Raw genomic sequence first — 19612 nt, 5'->3', positions numbered from 1 at the left:
GTGATGTGATAAGATTGAAACTTGCAGAACTATACAGGGTGAAGCGAAATTCGCACACCCGGGCTTCGCAGCATGAATCCTCACGTGGCAGCGATAAAAAAATGTCTGTCACAAAATTTCATCCTGCGAGTACATCCAGCAGAAAAAGGACGTAAAAGAGTGGCAATCTGGCAACATTGTAACCATGTGTATGGTAACTTTTTCTATCAGTACATTTTCGTTGTACTGTTCAGTTGGTAGAGTGAATAGAGTTTTGGGTTAGCATGCAGGAGGTCGAGGGTTCGATCCTGGGTTGGGGCGCTTTTTTTTTACTGTAATATACACTGTTTCTTAGGTCACGTGTATCCTAAATTTACAACATTTTGTAACACTGAACATGACAAACACATGGTTAGACAAATAAGAAATAGACAGTTGAATCAAAGGACCTGTCACAGGACAGAATAACTACAAAAAAAAGTGCCAATTTAGAGATGATAAAGATGATAGCACAGTACTTGTCGTTTATACTACATGTAATGTGAGCACTAAGATGTCACACATTAGCAACCAGTGACAGTAAAAATGTCCATATTAATGGCCGCATGACCTCCGCAACAGAATATGTTGTCCTCAGAACAACAGATGCTCTAAGCAACCTCCCTGTACATCCAAACACTGTGCAACCCGCCAGATCTTACAGCACTGGACCCTTCGCAGCAAAGTTGCGTCCACAGTAACAAGAGTAGCATGAACATGAACTACTAATTCTTTCACATTCGTTGGCAGAGTAAAGTACACATGCTCCTTCAGGTGCCCTCCCCAGAAAGAAATCCAGGGATTTACATCAGGTGAACGCAGTGACCATACAACCGGACCTCCACGTCAAAGTCATTTCCCTGAAAATGTTTTGTCCAAATACTGTCACACATTAAATCCAGAGTGTGGAGGTGCACCATCATGTGGGGACCATATTCTCTGCCAAGCTTGTAGTGGAATATCTTCCAGCACATCAGGCAGAGAGTTTGAGAGGAATGCAGGATACCTTCATGCAGCCAACTGGTCAGGCAACATGTAGGGGACTGAACACCTGTCACCCAATATTCTGCCCCAGATGTTGATACCAAAGTGAACTTGATACCCACAGTCGCAGGTGACGTGTGGGTTAACCTCGCACCAAAGGTGGGCATTGTGCACATTGAACACATCCTCACGAGTGAATGCTGCTTCATCTGACCATACATATCACTATGTTCATGAAGTCATCATTGGATTCCGGTTGGTGTTGGAAGCATTCACAGAATTGCGTCTGCTGATGGCAATCTGCAGGATGCAGGTGTTGCGTGAAAGCATAATGGTAAGGGGTGCAGCCCATGCTTGCGCAGTACATTAATGACCATGCCTTGCGAGACACGCAGCTGCCTTGCTACACTAAGTGTACTTCACTGTTGTTCTTGGTATATCACCTCCAGAATAGCTTCCTCAGTAGCTGGAGTACGACGAGTCTGTGTACGACCACTGTCACCTGACTCCCGAAGGCGCAGCTCCAGATGACAAAACATGTTTTCATCTGGATGGCGTCGACAAGGATATCTACTAGCATGTTCACGAGGGGGAACACCAACCTGGTTATCAGATGCACCTAGACCAGAAGCATATCCACATATTCATCTTTTTATATACCATACGTCTGCCACACTGGTTTCGAGGTATACAATTAGAAAACTCGATACGTGTACGCTTGTACATTGGAGTCCGTCACAGTCGCATTGCTCCATTCGCAACTAGTCCCTATCTGGTGGGCAGCGCATACAGTATAAACACATTGTCAGTCCTGCGCACTGTTTCTCCTAAAGTACATTACCACTCTGACAGATACTGCTCTGCATGATTCATCCCAACACTGCTACTTGTGAAATGTTCGGTTTCAAATTACACTGTTTCACTAACGGTAATAGACGTGATGTTTCCACAATCCCATCAGTAGAATAACAATAACAATAATAATAATAATAATAATAATAATGCAACACAATGTTGAGTGAATTCCAGATAGGCCATGTGGCCATCTCCAAGAGTAACACAGCAGAAATTCTGAATGTGAAAACGAGAAGAGGATTTTTTGACTCAGACCACCATCTTCTACAGATAAAGACCAGATTACAACCCAATAGAAAAAAGCCAAAACTAAACAAAGTGCTGAGACCAGACCCCGAATACATAAAACTCAACAAGGAAAACATCTTACAGGAAATTAGTCAGACAAACACCACAAACTGGACAGAACTTGTGGACGTCCTCAAATCCACGATGAAATTGGGTCAACCCCCGAGAAGGAGAAAACACAGGTGGTGGACTATAATATGTGACCAAGCAATAGAAGAAAGGACCAATGCCTGGAAAAACTTCAATAGTCACAAAACATCAGAAAAATGGCAACAATTTCTAGTAATCCAAAAACAAACATTGAAAACTATTCAGAGGGAAAAAAGAAAGTATGACAAACGGCGACTAGATGAGATAGAACAAGATTTTAAGAACAACAACACCAGGAATTTTTATAAGACATTTAAGGAACATATTGCAGGATACCAGCCACCCAATCTTTGTTTCAAGAAACCGGATGGTTCACTAGAAACTAACGCGAAGAATAACTGCCAAATCCTCGCAGACTATTTCAACAAACTTCTTAACTGCGAAAGACCTACAGAGGATATTCACTATGAGACGTCTACACCAAATCCTGACGCTAAACCGCCAACCGTCAATGAAATAGTAGAAATTATCAAGACACCGAAAAACAATAGAGCCCCAGGAGAAGATGGAATTATTGCAGAACCATGGAAACTAAATGATGAAAGATTAACAGGAAAAATTCACAAAATCATATCAAACATTTGGGAAACAGAACAGATCCCTTCTGAATGGAAATGCGCACTCATCCATCCACTCCACAAAAAAGGGGACAAAACTGAACCAAATAATTACAGGGTTATCTCACTTGTACCGGTCACATATAAAATCCTATCAAAAGTTCCCATGAATAGACTAGAAGAACAAGCTGACACACAAATAGGAGAATATCAGGCTGGTTTTTGCAAGGGACGATCATGCATAGAGCAGATCTGGAATCTGAAAATGATTCTCCAGATGAGAAACACCCGAAACACAGTGGTTACTTTTGTAGATTTTAAAAAGGCCTACGACTCAATAGACAGAGTAGCGCTCTGTAAGACGCTGGAAGAATTCAGCATTGACAGAAAGACAAGAGCAATCATTCGGGAAACATTAACTGACACAGTCTCAAAGGTTAAATTTATGGGGGATACCTCGGAACCATTTGAAATCCAAACTGTAGTGCGACAGGGTGACGGACTTTCACCATTACTCTTTAATATTACTCCTGAAAAAATTATCAGGACATGGGAAAAAGAAGTCAAAGGAATCCAAATTGGCATTAGAAAAGATAATAGATTCAATGTGAAGTGTTATCTTTTGCGGATGACCTTGCAATCCTCACAAATAATAGAAAAGAAGCCACTAACACCATAGAGAAGTTACACGAAATTGCACAAAGAACTGGCCTGCAAATCTCATATGAGAAAACCCAGTACATAGAAAGAGTGCCACAAGACAAATTGCCTATTGTGACAACCCATGGGAAGATTGTACAAGTACCACATTTTAAGTACCTGGGAGAAATCATCCAGCCATCAGGGATCAACCTAAAGGCCAATGAGGAAAGAATAAAAAAACTACAGAAAGCATATAAACTCACGTGGAACTATTATAACAAAAAGTCCATATCCATTAACGCAAAATTGAGGCACTACAACACTGTCGTACTTCCGGAGGCACTGTATGCATCTGAAACAACACAAATAGGTGGGCAAACTAAAATCAAAGAAATAGAGAAAGAAGAAAGGAAAATTCTCAGGAAAATTTTTGGCCCGATACAAGAGCAAGGAGTCTGGAAGAAGAGACCAACATCAGAATTATATAAATACACAGACAAGACTACGGATACAATAAGGAAAAGAAGAATGCAGTTCTACGGACATATCCACAGGATGAATGAAAACAGAATTTCAAAGCGAATTCTTAAAGTCGTCAACTCCGGCAGGGGAAAAACAAAATGGATAAAAGAAGTTGAAGAGGACTTCAGACAAGCACACATAACAGTAAACGATGCAGAAAATAGAACTGAATTCAGGAACATCATCAAAAAACATAAATTTGACACCACAACACAGAAGAGACCAGGATGCAAATGGACAGCGGAGCGAAAGAAACAACACAATGAACACATGAAGAAAATTTGGGCTCAGAAAAAACATAAACAATCATCATAAAGGAATTCAGGTTCAAACACTCTCTTAAATGGGAATAATCGAAAATAATAATAATAATAATAATAATAATAATAATAATAATAATAATAATAATAATAATGCATCGAGGTACGTACTAAACAGCAAGCGGTTACCAGACTAAGTGTTGAAAGGCATAATTAGTGGGACCATGGTGATAACTCATACAAATAGCAACTGAGTTTCGACATTATTCACAAAGCACTTTGCTAGTCCTACTGGTAATGTAAGGCCCTAACGAAATGTAGTGGACCTGAACGAGGCAAGAACAATAGTTGGAACTAATCCACGGTACCATTGGAGGAGGGACAAACAAAACAGGTTTTGCATCTGGTAGATGAAGTATTGTGAATAAATTCACGCTCACAAAGTGGAAAGGGCTTCTTTCAAAGCTGACAAATCCTCAATTTCTACAATTGTAGTATGTAGTATGTAAGTGCAAATGTTTTCTAGAAGACCCACTGCAATCGCTGTTGGTGATTAATATGCCAGATACCGTACCACTTGGACTACATTTACCAAATAAAAAACATATGCTTCAACCCAGGATTGAACCATCAGCCTCCTGCATGCTAACCCAAAACTCTGTCCACTGCACGAACTGTGCAGCACAACTAGCATGTACTGACAGAGGTAGTTAGCTGTATGTGGTTACAGTGGTGCCAGTCTGCCACTCTTTAACGTCCTTTTTCTGCCGGATGTACTCACTGGATGCAGTTTTGTGTGAGACATTTTTTAACCCTGGCATGTGGAGAGTCACACTGCGAAGCCCAAGTGCGTGGATATTGTTTCACCCTGTATATGGAATCTTCGCTTAAATAATACTAATTATTTTAGGCTTAGCTATAACATATTCAATTCTGCTGCTGCTGCTGCTGCTGCTGATGATGATGATGATGATGATGATGCACCAATCAAATTACATGATTGAAAATGCATTTTGCTGAGATAAAGATTATTAGCCACAATTCTCCGCATTTAAATCAGTTCTTAAAGCACTTTTAATACAGGTGGTCTGAACAATCTGGAGTAATGTACTGTTCAGCAGAAGACAAGATTACTATAGTTAAAAAGCACGTGGCACAGTTACATCAACTGTGTACCTAATCAGGAATAACTTACCTTCTTTTATTGAATGACAGCTTGAAGTGCACTACTTGGCTAATGTAGTTAAATTGTGAACACTCGACAATGACCTAAGGACTTGTACTGCCTGTGTAAAAATTTTTTTTTAATGCAAATGGAGGTACCATTCAACCGAAGATAGTGCCAACAATTCTAGGTACTCTGTGTTCAGGAAAAAATGTTTGTCAGAATTACAAATAATAATCAACTAGAAGTGCCTGCACTTAAAATGCATATGTTCTGAATGTTCACTGTATCTGATCATTTCCTGTGTATCCCTAACAGCTCTCCACTGTTTTTACTTCTTGGAATTTACACTTTCTGGCAATTATTTTCTAATTTAGTCACTTTCAACTTTTATTGTTCCGTAAACTGTTGCACCGTACATCATGGAGTGATGTCGTACTCTGCGTATACGTCTACATCTTGTTCTGTGATGCTTTCTTCTTGTGGTTACAAATCTATCAAACTAGTGTCTCCAAAAATAATCCATTTTTGATACTGTAATGTAACTGGATATATAAAAAATTTACTCACCAAGCGGCGGCAGGAGAACGTGCATATAGAGAAAGGTTTTACATATGCAAGCTTTTGGAGCCAGTGGCTCTTTCTTCCGGCAGAGGGTTTGAAGGTGAAGGAAGAGGAGTGAAGGAAAATGAGTAGAGTTCGGAAAGTCACACAGAACCCTGGTCAGGGGAGACTTGCCATGCAGGATGAGAAAGAAAAGATTGTCTTTCCTGCTCCTTCCCCTTCAACCCTTCTGCCGGAAAAAGGAGCCACCAGCTGCAAAAGCTTGCATACATAAAACATTATTTTGTGTCTGTTTTCTCCTGCCTCTGCCCGATGAGTAGATTTTTATCTATCCTATTACATAATCTTTCACAGCCAAAATTGTTTTTGGTCATGTTTTATTCAACAGTTACTTTATTTCAGTTACTCTATCGATTTAATTACTAAATAGTCTAATTTCCATTGCTGTATCTACTTTCATTCTATAAGGTACAACTTTAATTACTGTTAATGTCTGTATTTAATTGTAGCAGACTGTGTATCTGACAGTGACAGTGGTGTTGTTGTAAATGGACATGTGTATCATGTAGCTACATAAGTAATGTTAATGTTTGTTGTTATGATGAATTAAGTAATAAGAAGGAGCGAAAAGAGATCTTTATCTCACTGTTAAAACACGTTGATGGTGCCCTCTGCAGGCACATAAATGTATTCTGCAGAGTATCCATGTAGATGTGGTATTTCGTTCGCAAGAGGCATCTAAATAGGCTGTAAATGTTATCACCATATTGTCAGTATCCTTTTCTAACGTAAAATGTGGTGTTGTTCTCCCAATATAAGGGTGAATTGTTAGGATTTATACTGAGTGTTCTGTCATCAATGAAATATTTATTTGGGGGGGGGGGGGGGGGGGGGGGTCGGTAATGGAATATTAATAGACAGTAGAAATAGCCACATAGGAGAATGAGACATTAGGAAAAAAGCTTCAGTTCATACTGAGAGATGTGTGTATTCTTAAAAATCTGTATTGAATTTGACAGATGCTTATTATATTCAATAACAGTAGTAAATTATCATTTTTGCTGTCATATCTTGGAAAATATTTTTACTATAAGCAACTTGATGAAATTGGCAATAAATATGTAAAAAAATTCCCCTCCCCTCCTTCAAAGTCCTATAAATGAAGATCTAAAACATTGTTCACACAGTTACACAAAGATTGTCTGGTTCAATTCTCTATGCAGATTCGTAAGTTAAAAATAAAGAGGGAGAGAATGAGAACAATGCCACAATTCAGTCACTTGGTGTGAAAATCAGTGTGACAGTTGGACGATATTTTGCACTAACTTGTAAGTGCATTGTAATGTAAGACTCAGAGTTTAACACTCTATGCTTGATTATCAGATTTCCAATAATATCCCTCGCACCTCTCTCTCTCTCTCTCTCTCTCTCTCTCTCTCTCTCTCTCTCTCTCTCTCTCTCTCTCTCTCTCTCTCGCGTAGATAATACTTAATGGAGTAAAAATACTCTCAGGCTATGTAAAACATTAACAGTTATTGCAATAAACCACATAAAACTTGAATGACTTTGCTCTCGGTGAAATGATATCAGAGCAAAGAATAATGTACTACCAGAAGTTCCCCTGTTGAAGAACAGATTGAGAAAAGAAAAGACAGATACAGAAATTGGATAATATTGTTAATACAGAAGAATTATCACAGACTCTTGAGTCAGTGGCAGTATTTTATGCAATAAACATTGGAAAAATGATACCTAAGTGGAACTCCAGTAACTGCAGTTTCACAGATGTCAGTCATTCCAAGTCAAACATATCCTTTGAGCAGTGTGTCTTGACAGTGTCAACCATACTTTCAAATTAGTGGTATACTCAATAAACTCGACAAGACACATTATTTCATAATACAGTATTCCCCCACTGTCTAATCCATTAACTGATGATCTGGTATTGCCTCAACATTGAATCTTTAGTTGGAACGAGGTGCTTGAAGTGTTCCTTTGAGACACCTCAGTATGTTAACTTCATTATGTTATGGTTGGCGTTATTCTGAAAGCAATGTTTAGAGGCATTCATGTATGAAGTTCTGTGTTCAGTTTTTGACAATATTATGAAAAGATGGATAGAGGAGACTTTGAGTTACAGACAGGCACAACGAAGAGACTGCTATACATTTAAGCTTTTGGCCAGGAGGCCTCCTTCCAACTGTATCCTTTCCCACAATTACTTTTCCTTTGAAGGCATCACCTACAAGCAAGTCTGTGGTACAGCCGTGGCCACCTGCATGACACCATCCTATGCCCATGGGCCATCTAGAGGACTCCTTCCTAACCACCAACCCCTCACTTGGTTCAGATTCATTGATGACATCTTTGCGATCTGGATCAAGGGTGAGGGAACCCTACCCACATTCCTCCAGAACCTCAACAGCTTCTCCCCCATTTGCTCACCTGGTCGTACTCAACCCAGTAAGACACCTTCCTAGATGTTGACCTCCACCTCAAAGATGGCCATGTCAGTACCTCTTTCCGTACCATACGTACTAACCATCAGCAATACGTTCATTCGACAGCTGCCACCCTTTCCACACCAAGAAGTCACTTCACTACAGCCTAGCCACATCCAAGGGTCTCACTGAGATCTTCACAGATTGAAATTACTATCCTAACTTAATACAAATACAGGTCTTCCATGCTTTTTCTCTTCATTCACCAAGCTCATCCCAGTTACGCACTGTCCGGCTACAAAAGAGCGCTCCCCTCGTGACTCAGTACTACCCAGGACTAGAATAACTAAATCTCATTCTCTGACTGTGTTTTGACTACCTCTAATACTGCCATGAAATGAAATGAGGAATATCCTTCCCACCCCTCCCATGATGGCATTCAATTACTCACCAAACCTATGCAATATACTTTTTCATTCCTACCTCAAACTTGCGGCCAACCTCTTGACTCATCACTCGTATCCCTGGAATAGACCTAGAGAGGCAACATGTCTTCCATAAGAGCCCCCACTGCCATCTACTCCAGTCCTATCTCAGGTATTTTCTACATCATCATAGGCAGGGCTGTCTGTGAAACCAGGCATCTGATACACAAACTAAGCTGCAACCATTGTGTCACTTTCTATGTAGGGATGGTAGATAACAGGGTGTCTGTACGCATGAAAGACCACCGACAAACTGTGGCCAAAAAGACAGCTGGCCCACCTAGTTGCTGAACGTGCTGTCCAGTACAACATGCTTCGCTTCCATGAGTGCTTCACAGCTGGCACCATCTTAATCCTTCATACCAATACCAGATTTTAATAAACCATGCAGGTCGGAACTCTCCCTGCAATATATCCTACATTCCTGTAACCCTGGGCTGCTTCTTCTTCTTCTTCTTCTCCCCCCCCCCCCCCCCCCCCCTCCTCCTCCTCCTCCTCCTCCTCCTCTCACGCAAACCTCACTACTGTACTGGCAGCCCTACCTGGTCCCCACCACATCTATGTATGCTCCCACAGCCAGCATTATGTCTCCTCCCACCCCTACCCTGCCACATCCCCCCCCCCCCCCCCCCCCCCCCCCCCCCCCCCGCCCATCCTACTGCTCCAGTCTCATCCTGTCTTCCATCATCGCTTTTAGATTGCTTCTTCCGTAAGGCACAGTTGGTTGCAGTCTGGCTTCAGCAACATGCGACAGTGGTTTTGTGTGTGTGTGTGTGTGTGTGTGTGTGTGTGTGTGTGTGTGTGTGTGTGGGTGTGTAAGCAAGTAATCACTGTACTTATTATTTGACTGAGTGTGTTTTCTACTTCAGGAATAGGTCTTGTAAATGAAAGCTAAATGTATGCCAGTCCTTTCATTGTGTTTGTCTGCGACTCATTATCTTCTCTGTTGTTCCATCTTGGGCTTTCAGTAGTGATCTTTCTTCTGTATATTGTGCTAGACAAACTTTTGTTGACATTTTTGTTTATTTACATGACCTGTTGTAAAATTATGAATGCTTGTCCCAGTTATCTAATTATTTTTATAGTTCTGATGCTTACAGACAGTAACATAACATGGGCAGCTACTTAGTGGCTGCTAATATTATTTTTATAGTTCTTTTTCTGCCATTTACTTTTTTGTAACCATATAACTGCTTTCACTTCTCAAAAAACTTAGTTTGTTGTCTTCTTTTAATGTTATCCACTTTACTAGACTTACGTGGTTATTAAACATTTGTGTATGCTTTTATTAAAGCATTCATATACACAATTTGTTCTCCCTTTCCAAGAACTAGGAATTTCAAGCGTGCAGGCTCTCATTTTCAGGTTTTTCCAAGCAGTAGAAAAGCAACATACAGAGAATTAGTTGGCTGTCATTGACATATAAAAGTTTTTTAATGATGTAATTTCTTGGACAAAATCGGAAGATGAGAGCTCAATCTCGAAACACATTGTCGATGTAAGTGTATAACTATTTATGTGGTTAAAATTAAAATATATACGCCCACAGAAAGAAATCGCATCTCCAGAAAAATAATTAATGTAGTGTAATGAAATTTCAGGATTACATTTGCTAGGTAACATTCGTAAGTAATTAACATTGCAAGATCACAGGTTAATGTAAGCGTGAGATAAGCCATTGCAAATGTGAAATGTTTGTACAGTAATAACCGGTGTAAAAGCCAGAATGTCGAGTACGAGCACACAAACGTGCACGTATCGTGTAGTACGGAGTCCCGTGCCCGTCGCACTCGGTCGGTCAGTACGGGGACGATGCCGGAGGTTTTGTCTGACGACGTGCTTCGTCAGAGACAGATCTGGCGATCGGAGAGATCGAGGCAAAAGTTGACACTCTGTAGAGCATTTTGGGTTACGGCAGTGATACGTGGGTGAGTCACCTCGAATGCTGTTCGTGAACGACAGGTCGAATCACCAGATTAATGTACAAATTTGTAGTCGGGCCACACGGAGATAACCCGGAGAGTGCTCCTGCTATCATAAGAAATAGCGCCACATAGCTCCATGTGTAGGTCCCGTGTGTAGCACGCAGAAATGTAGTTGCAGGCACTCGACCGGCCTTCTCTTAACCGATGCACGGCCATCTCTGGCACCGAGGCCAAACCGGCTTTCATTAGAAAACACGACAGACCTTCAACCTGCCCTCCAGTGTACTCTCATTCGACGCCATGGAAGTCGCAAATAGCAGTGGTTTGGGGGCTGTGAAATGCACAGTACAGAGCGTCTGGCCTTTAAATAACAAATTTGTAAGAGTTCACTGTGGTGCTAACTGCTGCAGGTGCAGTACAGTGTGCCAAACACAGTGGTCTTCCCCCTCAGTAATGCCATGTGGCCATTTGGAGCAGTCTTCTTGCCATCCATAACCCCAATCTTCTTGTGACCCGCCACTGCCAGCAGTCGCGTACATTGGGTACATTCCTGCCTGGGTACATTCCTGCCAAGCCTTCCTGCAATATTGACGAAGGAACATACCGCTTCTCGTAGCCCTATCCCACGACCTCGTTCAAACTCGATGAGTTGTTGTTAGTAGTGTGTGTGTGTGTGTGTGTGTGTGTGTGTGTGTGTGTGTGTGTGTGTGTGTCACCCTAAAGGCATTCTTGACTAATGTCAACTAACCGTGACAAAACTCTTAGGGCCGTTACAGTGTGTATTTAAAGCAGACGCGATTTGCATCCTCGTAGTGGGACTACGAGTGCCAGTATTATGTGACTGGTGTGACATTTGAATAGACGTATCATTCAGATGTAAGAACATACCTGCCAACTTTTGTTTATGTCATACCTTTTCGGTGTTGCCATTTTCCCCCCAATCAGTTTATCTGTATGTTGTATTCTTTCCACATCACTGAAATTTGTTTTTCCCTTTTTATAACACCACCAAGCTCCCATTGTTTAAATTTGTTAATTTTATGTATCCTTCCATCATAACTTCATTACTAATCCCATGCTTTTTGACCTGCTTGCCATCTGACTTCAGTACAATTGTGTTTAGAGTCACTTATTTGATTGATGTTAAGTTGATCGGTATGGTTTTTAAGTCTAATTAAGCCTAGAGTTGTGTGGATTTGACTTATTTTTAACATGTAGTGTCTTTCCATTTTTGTCAGCTTTAGAGGAAGTTTCAAATGCATAGAAATTGTCGTGTTTCATTTTACTCTTGTAGACACAGGTGCTCGATTTTTCTTTGCGAAGTTCAAACTTTTGTTTGTGACCTCTGTCTGTTTCGTTCCTGTAGTAACGTGCGAAGAACCGTTTAATAGTTATTTTAATGCTTCATTTTGAATACATAAGAATGAAGAAACTTACATTGGCTAAGTCACACCTTGAAATTCCTTATCTGACTGTCAGTCACTTGATTAACACACCTACGGGTTTATGGAATCGCGACGAGTAATCAGTATTTGCACGGCAAGCAAAGCTGATTTGTAATACTATGTGAGTTACATAATACACTGAATGATGATAACCCCTCAGTGCTAGCTTGTGAAGAGCAGATTGTTCTGTTCAACAGGAAATATGAATTAGGTGATAAAAAATATGATGATTGGAATATTTGCAGTAAACTGCTTAATACAAATGTTTAAAAACATCTCTCATTGCAAAATGGACATATTGAGCAGTGGAGAATTTCTTACTGCAACTATTGAACCTACAGTTTTCATCAAGTGCTCACATAGTCTCTCTCTCTCTCTCTCTCTCTCTCTCTCTCTCTCTCTCTCTCTCTCTCTCTGCATGTGCGCCTTGTCTCTATAGTGGGTAGGTGGGTAGCTTGTGTCCAGAATTTTTTTTATTGTGGCATTAACATTTTCGAGATTTCGCACAAGTCTTACTCAGGCGCTGCCTATGCTGGTGCACATATGACAATCAGATGTTGTCTCAAAAGGGTGAACTTAATATATTGTTAGAAGAATTGAATCCCAACACTTAACTAACAAATGCTTGAAGTGAATAGGAGAAGGCAATGTAAATGAAGAAAAAGGGAACATAGAAATTGCTGAATGTGCATATTGCTACCCACCATAGAATGGAGATGTTGAATCACAGGCAGGCACAACAAAAAAGACTGCTAGACAAATAAGCATTGGCCAAAAGGCCTTCTCCTGATACACTGTCTTCTTGCAGAATATTACTTTGTCTTTCTTTGCATTTTTATAAAGCAGTAAATTCTCATCATACAAAAAGTTTTTTCCATTACTTAGTTGAAAGAAATTCTGCTGGATCTCTTTTCAAAGTATGTGTGAAGCCATTTGCAAAGTAAAGAATGTTCCATTATACAAAGTGGTGGCAGAAAACACACACAAAAGGAGGTTATAATTAGGCAAGCTTTCAGAGCCAGTTGCTTTTTCATGCAGAAGGATTGAAGTGGAAGGAAGACAGGTGAAAGAAAAGGACTGGAGAGGTGTAGGAAAAGGGGTGGATTTCAGAGCAGTCTTCTGAACCAGGGGCAGGGGAGACATAGCAGACAGGATGAGACGGAAAGACTGATTGTTAGGGACTGCACTGGATAGTTCTTGCGAACTGGTTCTTGCCACCCACCTGGCCTTAATTTACATTAATTTCTTGTAACCGAGTGAGGTGGCGCAGTGGCTAGCACACTGGACTCGCATTCGGGAGGACGACGGTTCAATCCCACATTCGGCCATCCTGATTTAGGTTTTCCATGATTTCTCTAAATCGCTCCAGGCAAATGCCGGGATGGTTCCTTTGAAAGGGCACGGACGACTTCCTTTCCTGTCCTTCCTGAGACCGATGGCCTTGCTGTCTGGTCTCCTCCCGCAAACAACCCCCCAACCCCCCAATTTCTTGTATCTCAGCACCTCGTGACAGTAACTACTACTTTCTTCGCTCTGTTTTAGTTTTCTACATCTTTCATTTTTTTTTACCTGTCTATCTTTCACCATCCCTCTTCCACCTCTGTCACATAAAATGCATTTAGCTTTTCACTCTTCATAACTCGTACACAATGTTTTAGCAGTAATCTCCGTCTTTCACATTACTGTGTCTTCCACCTTTAAGCTCTCAGGTTTTCAAATCTCATCCGGTGCAGTCCCCAACAATCAGTCTTTTTTTCTCATCCCTTCCAATAAGTCTCCCCTGACCTGCAGTTCTGATGACTCTTTCAAAATCAACCCCCTTTCGTAGACCTCTCCAGTCCTTTTCCTTCACCCCTCTTCCTCCCTCTTTGCCTGGAAAAGAAGCCACTGGCTCTGATAGCTTGCCTTATTATAACCTTTTATGTTTATGTTCTGCTGCTGCTTGGCGGGTAGCTTTAATGTGTATCCAGTTACATTATATTGTCAAAAACTGATTGTTTACATTATACAAAGATATTTGTTATAAAATTTTGAGACAGAAATGCGTTCAGGAGATGAAATTTTTGTATATGTATATTGAGAGTTCTAAAAAGTAAATCAAACTACCATTGCTTTGTTTGAGACCTCCCCCTCGCATGTTTGTCTGCCCTGTACCTTGTGGGTCCATGTCATCCTTAATTTGACCTCCTGACGGTAAATATTTGTCAGCAGTTGTGTCTGTTAGTTTTATCCTTTTGATACAAATCTGTTTGTTATATTACAAAACTAACGAAACATACTGCTAGCAATATGCTTTTATCTAATTCTACAACTCATTGCTTTGAAAATAAAGGGAATTTTTGTACTTTAACATTACTGTTTCTATGATTATCTGTGTACCGTGTGGCCTCCCTGTCGTTTGACCAGTCCATGACTGTACAATGGATGTCATCATCATAGTTTATTAGTTTTTTTTATCATCCTTCTACAGAAAACTGTGCAAGGTGAAGGTGCTATATGGAAGATGAAAACATTTATCTCAGAGCTTATCTTCGTGACAAAAAATCTGGACATTTTGTGCCACAAACAAGAGTAGGGTCTCCTCTCCAGTGGTCCCTTGTATTTCGTCAATATTGTCCAGTAGTAATACGATAACGGTCACCATTTGTAATAGATCTAGCTTATGAAGGTATCATGTTCTGGGATGTGGCAAATGAACATAATGAGACTTTGTGAATTATCATTTTGATTTCATGGGACATAGTGTGTAAACTAGTGTGGTACACTCCATGCACAATTTTTATGGTGATGTAGGCATTCACAAGGAGTTTCATACATAACAGTGTATGATACTTTCTGGCAGTGATTGTGCCCATTGCTAAAATTAGTGTTAATTGTGTTGGAATATACAAGCCAGTTGCTGCTTTAGTGCATACGTAACAATAAAATACAGCTAAAATCTCTGGGCACATGAATACCATTTAATACAGATGTCTAAAAAAAAGTAATTTGCCACAAACAAAAGGGCCTGTGTGAACCAAACTGTCTCTCCTTTCTGTTAGTTGGACTTGGTGTTGTATGTTGCAGTGAGTACAATATTGTATGTCCCTTTGTGATGAAGTCTGTGGTGTGTATAATGTGCAACGCAAGTTTCTACTGAACAAAGATACGGAACTGGCAGCCACAAAACAAGTGTGCTGTATTACCTCACATACTTTGGATGAGCCATGTGCTAGTTCAACCAATATCAGAAGAGCATTGTATATTTACATGATATGTAAACAAACAATTTACACTTCTTTTATGACACTGTGTTTCAATACAGTTCTGAAGTAAATTGATTTGCCTGTAAAATGTTCATATCACCTAGTAATCAGAGCAGGTGTATCAAAATTAACTAGAAATAAAGCTGTGAAATGGAGGCTCAAAGATATCCAGGTATCTTTCAAAGAGAATTTGTCATTAAGTGGAACTTGCCCATAATACTAAGATTTCGTTAATTTGGTTGTGATATTTAATTGTAATAACATACAGTCAGCATTAAATACCTGAATATAATTACTGGAACAAAGAGGAATATGTGGATGCCTTATGTCTTCATGTTCTAAGAATATTTTTAACATGGTAGATTGACACATTGTACTATTTCTCATAACAGTTTCTCATCCGATAGGTCAGAGAAGATGATAAACTTCCACTACAGATATGTATAACATGTATTGATAAATTAAACTCGTGTCATGAATTAGTCAGTTCTTGCTTGGAAGCTGATGCAAAGTTACGAAAATTATTCTGCATTGAAGATGAAGAATCCATTGAAGTAAGTATGTGTGTTTTTGTAGTATACCACGTTCCACCAAATACAGAATTGTTTATCTAGAATGGCTGTTAAGTCCTCCAAAATTGTAAGCTTCCTTTATATTAATTTTTCATTGAAAAGTCCATTCTGCCTTCCTGCATTTTTAATAAGTCATTAGTTAACAGGATAATGAATGCATAAGAGGAAAGTAGACTTTGCACGCTTGCGCATGCCTGCTCCCATTCTCGCACCTATCCACCCACTCACCTGTTTACACCCCCCCCCCCCCCCCCACACACACACACACACACACACAGGCATGCACACACTACCATCCATCCAACCTGCACCAACTCCTTTTACCTTCCAGAAAATCACTGCATCACTGTTGGGAACCACTAGGTTCTTTTTAAGCCTTAGTTATATTAATCTGTTGCTGGACTTCTCTCTAAAAAAATGTTAAACTTCCAATAAAAGTTATAGCTGACTCCATAATTAACTGTTTAGAACTGAGCTTTTTATTGCTTTGTATATGATACTTCTTGTTGCTAACGTTTGGTTACAAATTTTTATTAGAAATTTTAAGATAGAAGCTGGAATGCAATCGCACTAAAGTGGGGAGGGGCAGGGGGGGGGGGGGAGGAAGGAAGGGAACCTTTCACCCATAGAAGACAAGTAGAAAAAAAATATATTTATATGAGAAACCACTGGTATCGCAGAGGTTATATTTTCCGATTCCTTTGACCAAAACAAGAATTGTTTGATTGTATACATGATACATTGAATTGCAGACACGCACAACAAAGAGACTCTTACACATTAAGCTCTCATCCAAAGCATTCTTAAAAAAGAAAAGGATTCACACAAGCAGATACACCACACGCACACGTGATCGCACTAGCTGGCGCTGTGTCTGTGTGTGTGTGTGTGTGTGTGTGTGTGTGTGTGTGTGTGTGCGCGCATTTTCTTTTCTGAAGAAGGCGTTGACCGGAAGCTTAGTGTGTAACTGTCTTTTCATTATGCCGGTCTTCAACTCAGCATGTCATCTTTACAGTGAGTTGCAATCTATCCTTGCCATAATTGGTGATATTCCAACTTGGACTTTCTATTGTTTAATTGTTTGTCTATGACTAACTAATGTAATCAGAACAAACAGTCCATTTTAGCAAAAGAGTGAGTTGATGTTCAATGTAGTGACAGTTTTTAGTTTTAGTAACTTTTAACTAGCACTGCCTTTGTCTACTTTTGGTTCCTTTGATTAATTAATATTTCTGGGTGAACATAATTAGAAGAAAAGCATGTAAAAAAGGAGTCCTGTGGACTCAACTAAGGTTATTCTGTCTCTTGCTGACTGAACATTTCTCTCAGACTGAGAGACTAATTCGGTGTGTGGGCCGTTGTCCTCAATTACGAAAATTTCGTATACAATCCAAGCTGTGCCATAGCATATTATAATTTTTTTCCAGGACAATAGCTACTGTCAAATCCATGCTCTCCATATGTAGGGCCAACATAGTGAGTAAAGTGAGTAGCATAATACACTTCTATGAATTTTGTGACAATTATTTGCAGTCCAGTAACAAAACTTGTTTTTTTTTTTTTTGTACAAAAGGATCTTTATATTTTCCAGTCTCTTTCACTGTTAACACCATTGTGTTAAGGAGTGCCTGAGAGTTATGGTTCAGCATGCCACTAGTACTTTCTGTAGAAATCCTGAGGGCTGTGAGGGTTGACTGGTATATGCCCCAACTGTCTCCACACTTCCTGATGTTTCTATACTCTGTCAGATGTGTATATTTTGATGAAGCACTCGTGTTTGAAACCCAGAGCAGGATGATGGTTCATTCAGGTGTGGGAACATGTCGGCCACCTCAGAAGTGGCTCAGTAAGTGTCCATGTTTCACAGTACCATATTACTTGGTGGAGAACATTCTGACAATGCAACCATTGTGAGTATTTGCTGCATTACTGTGACACAACAGACAAAAACTTATCAGGCCCCATCTATATCTCTCCATTGCTGTAGTAAATGTTAAGGTTATTTTTGCTGCAAAATTACCTAAATTCACATTTCAGTGGGGACAAACACATTTTCAAGCTTTTTGGCTGCTGAATGAAATGATGAGAAATTGATTGCACTAGTTGTTGCATTTTAATCTACTACAGTAAAAAGAAAATAACTTTTGTGGTATACAGTCCATTGAAACACCCGAGGGATATAGACTAAGTTACTTATCAGAACTGAACATAATGAAGATCTCCTTTGTTATAACAGAATTGTTGAATAAAATTCCCTGTTTATATCAACGAAAATAGTCAGTTATTTATATTAATGTAAATTAATAGATAATATGTCTACTCGCCAAGTGGCAGCTGGGGAACACACACAAAACGCTTTAATTTTTACAAGCTTTCAGAGCCAGTGGCTCCTTCTTCTGGCAGAAGAGTTGAAGGAGAATGGAGAGAGGTGAAGGGAAAGGACTAGAGACGTTTAGGGGAAGGGGCACTGTTCAGGAAAGTCACCCATCATCCCGGGTCAGGAGAGAATTACTGGACAGAATGAGAAGGGAAGGTTGAATGTTAGGGACTGAACTGGACGAGAATTGAATATCTGAGAGCTAAAGGTGGACGACAAGGTAATATGCAAGACAGAGATTACTACTACAACATCATGAAGAGTGAAAAACTAAGTGCATTGCATATAACAGAGCTGGGAGGGGGGACGGCGAAAAATGGAAAAGTCAGAAAATGAGAGATGTAAGTAACTAAAATTGAATAAAGAAAGTAGTAGCTACTTTGAAGAGATGCTGATATGGAAGGAATTAATATAAATTAAGCCTAGGTGGATAGTGAGAACCAAGGACATGTTGTAGTGCTAGTTGCCACCTGTGGCGTTCTGAGAAACTGGTCTCTGGGGGAAGAATCCAGATGGTGCATGTGATAAAATCGGCACTGAGGTAATGACTGTCATGTTGTACAGCTTGCTCTGCAACAGGATATTTTGTGTTGCCTTTATAAACCCTCTGACTATGCCTATTAGTCTCGACTGATAACTAGGTGGTAGCAATGCTTTTAAAAGGCCGGAAAATGTGTTGTTCACAAGTGGCTCTCTCTTTGATAGTAATGTTTTGTCTGTTACAGGGTTACTTTAGGTGGTCGTGGGAGGGAGCATAGGGCAGATCTTGCAGCAGGGATGGTCACAGGGATAGGAGCCATAGGGTAGGGAGACAGGTGCAGAAGGAGCATAGGGCCTGACAAGGAGATTGCGGAAATTGGAAGGGTGACGAAAAGCTATATTAGGTGTAGTGGGCAAAATATCAGAGAGAATGGATCTCATTTCAGGGCATGATTTCAGGAAGTCATGGGCTTGTCGGAGTAGCTGATTAATATGTTGAAGACCAGGGTAATACTGGGTGACTAGAGATGTGTTCTGAAGTTGTTTTTTTGGAGGGATCAGCAGAAGTGCTTTTGAGCTAGGCTATTGGGATAATTATGTCCAGTAAAAGCTGAAGTGAGAGTGGTGGTGTACTGCT

The 19612-nt window shown here is 40.1% G+C and overlaps 1 protein-coding gene across 2 annotated transcripts in view; it reads left to right on the top strand.

Moving 5' to 3' along the window:
* The window catches only part of LOC124612473 (zinc finger protein 665-like), a 163271-nt gene that overhangs the window by 122425 nt on the left and 21234 nt on the right, over positions 1-19612 (top strand). The window contains exon 7 of one of the 2 annotated variants that reach the window (XM_047140704.1): positions 15954-16100. The exons of the other annotated variant lie outside the window; for it this stretch is intronic. Coding sequence (XP_046996660.1) covers positions 15954-16100 — 147 coding nt within the window. The remainder of the gene's footprint in view (positions 1-15953; positions 16101-19612) is intronic. 2 annotated transcript variants of the gene reach the window in all.

The sequence above is a fragment of the Schistocerca americana genome, chromosome 4, assembly GCF_021461395.2.
Source record: "Schistocerca americana isolate TAMUIC-IGC-003095 chromosome 4, iqSchAmer2.1, whole genome shotgun sequence".
Lineage (NCBI taxonomy): Eukaryota > Metazoa > Arthropoda > Insecta > Orthoptera > Acrididae > Schistocerca > Schistocerca americana.
Note: the sequence above shows the minus strand (reverse complement) of the source record. Positions and strands in the feature narration are given on the sequence as shown.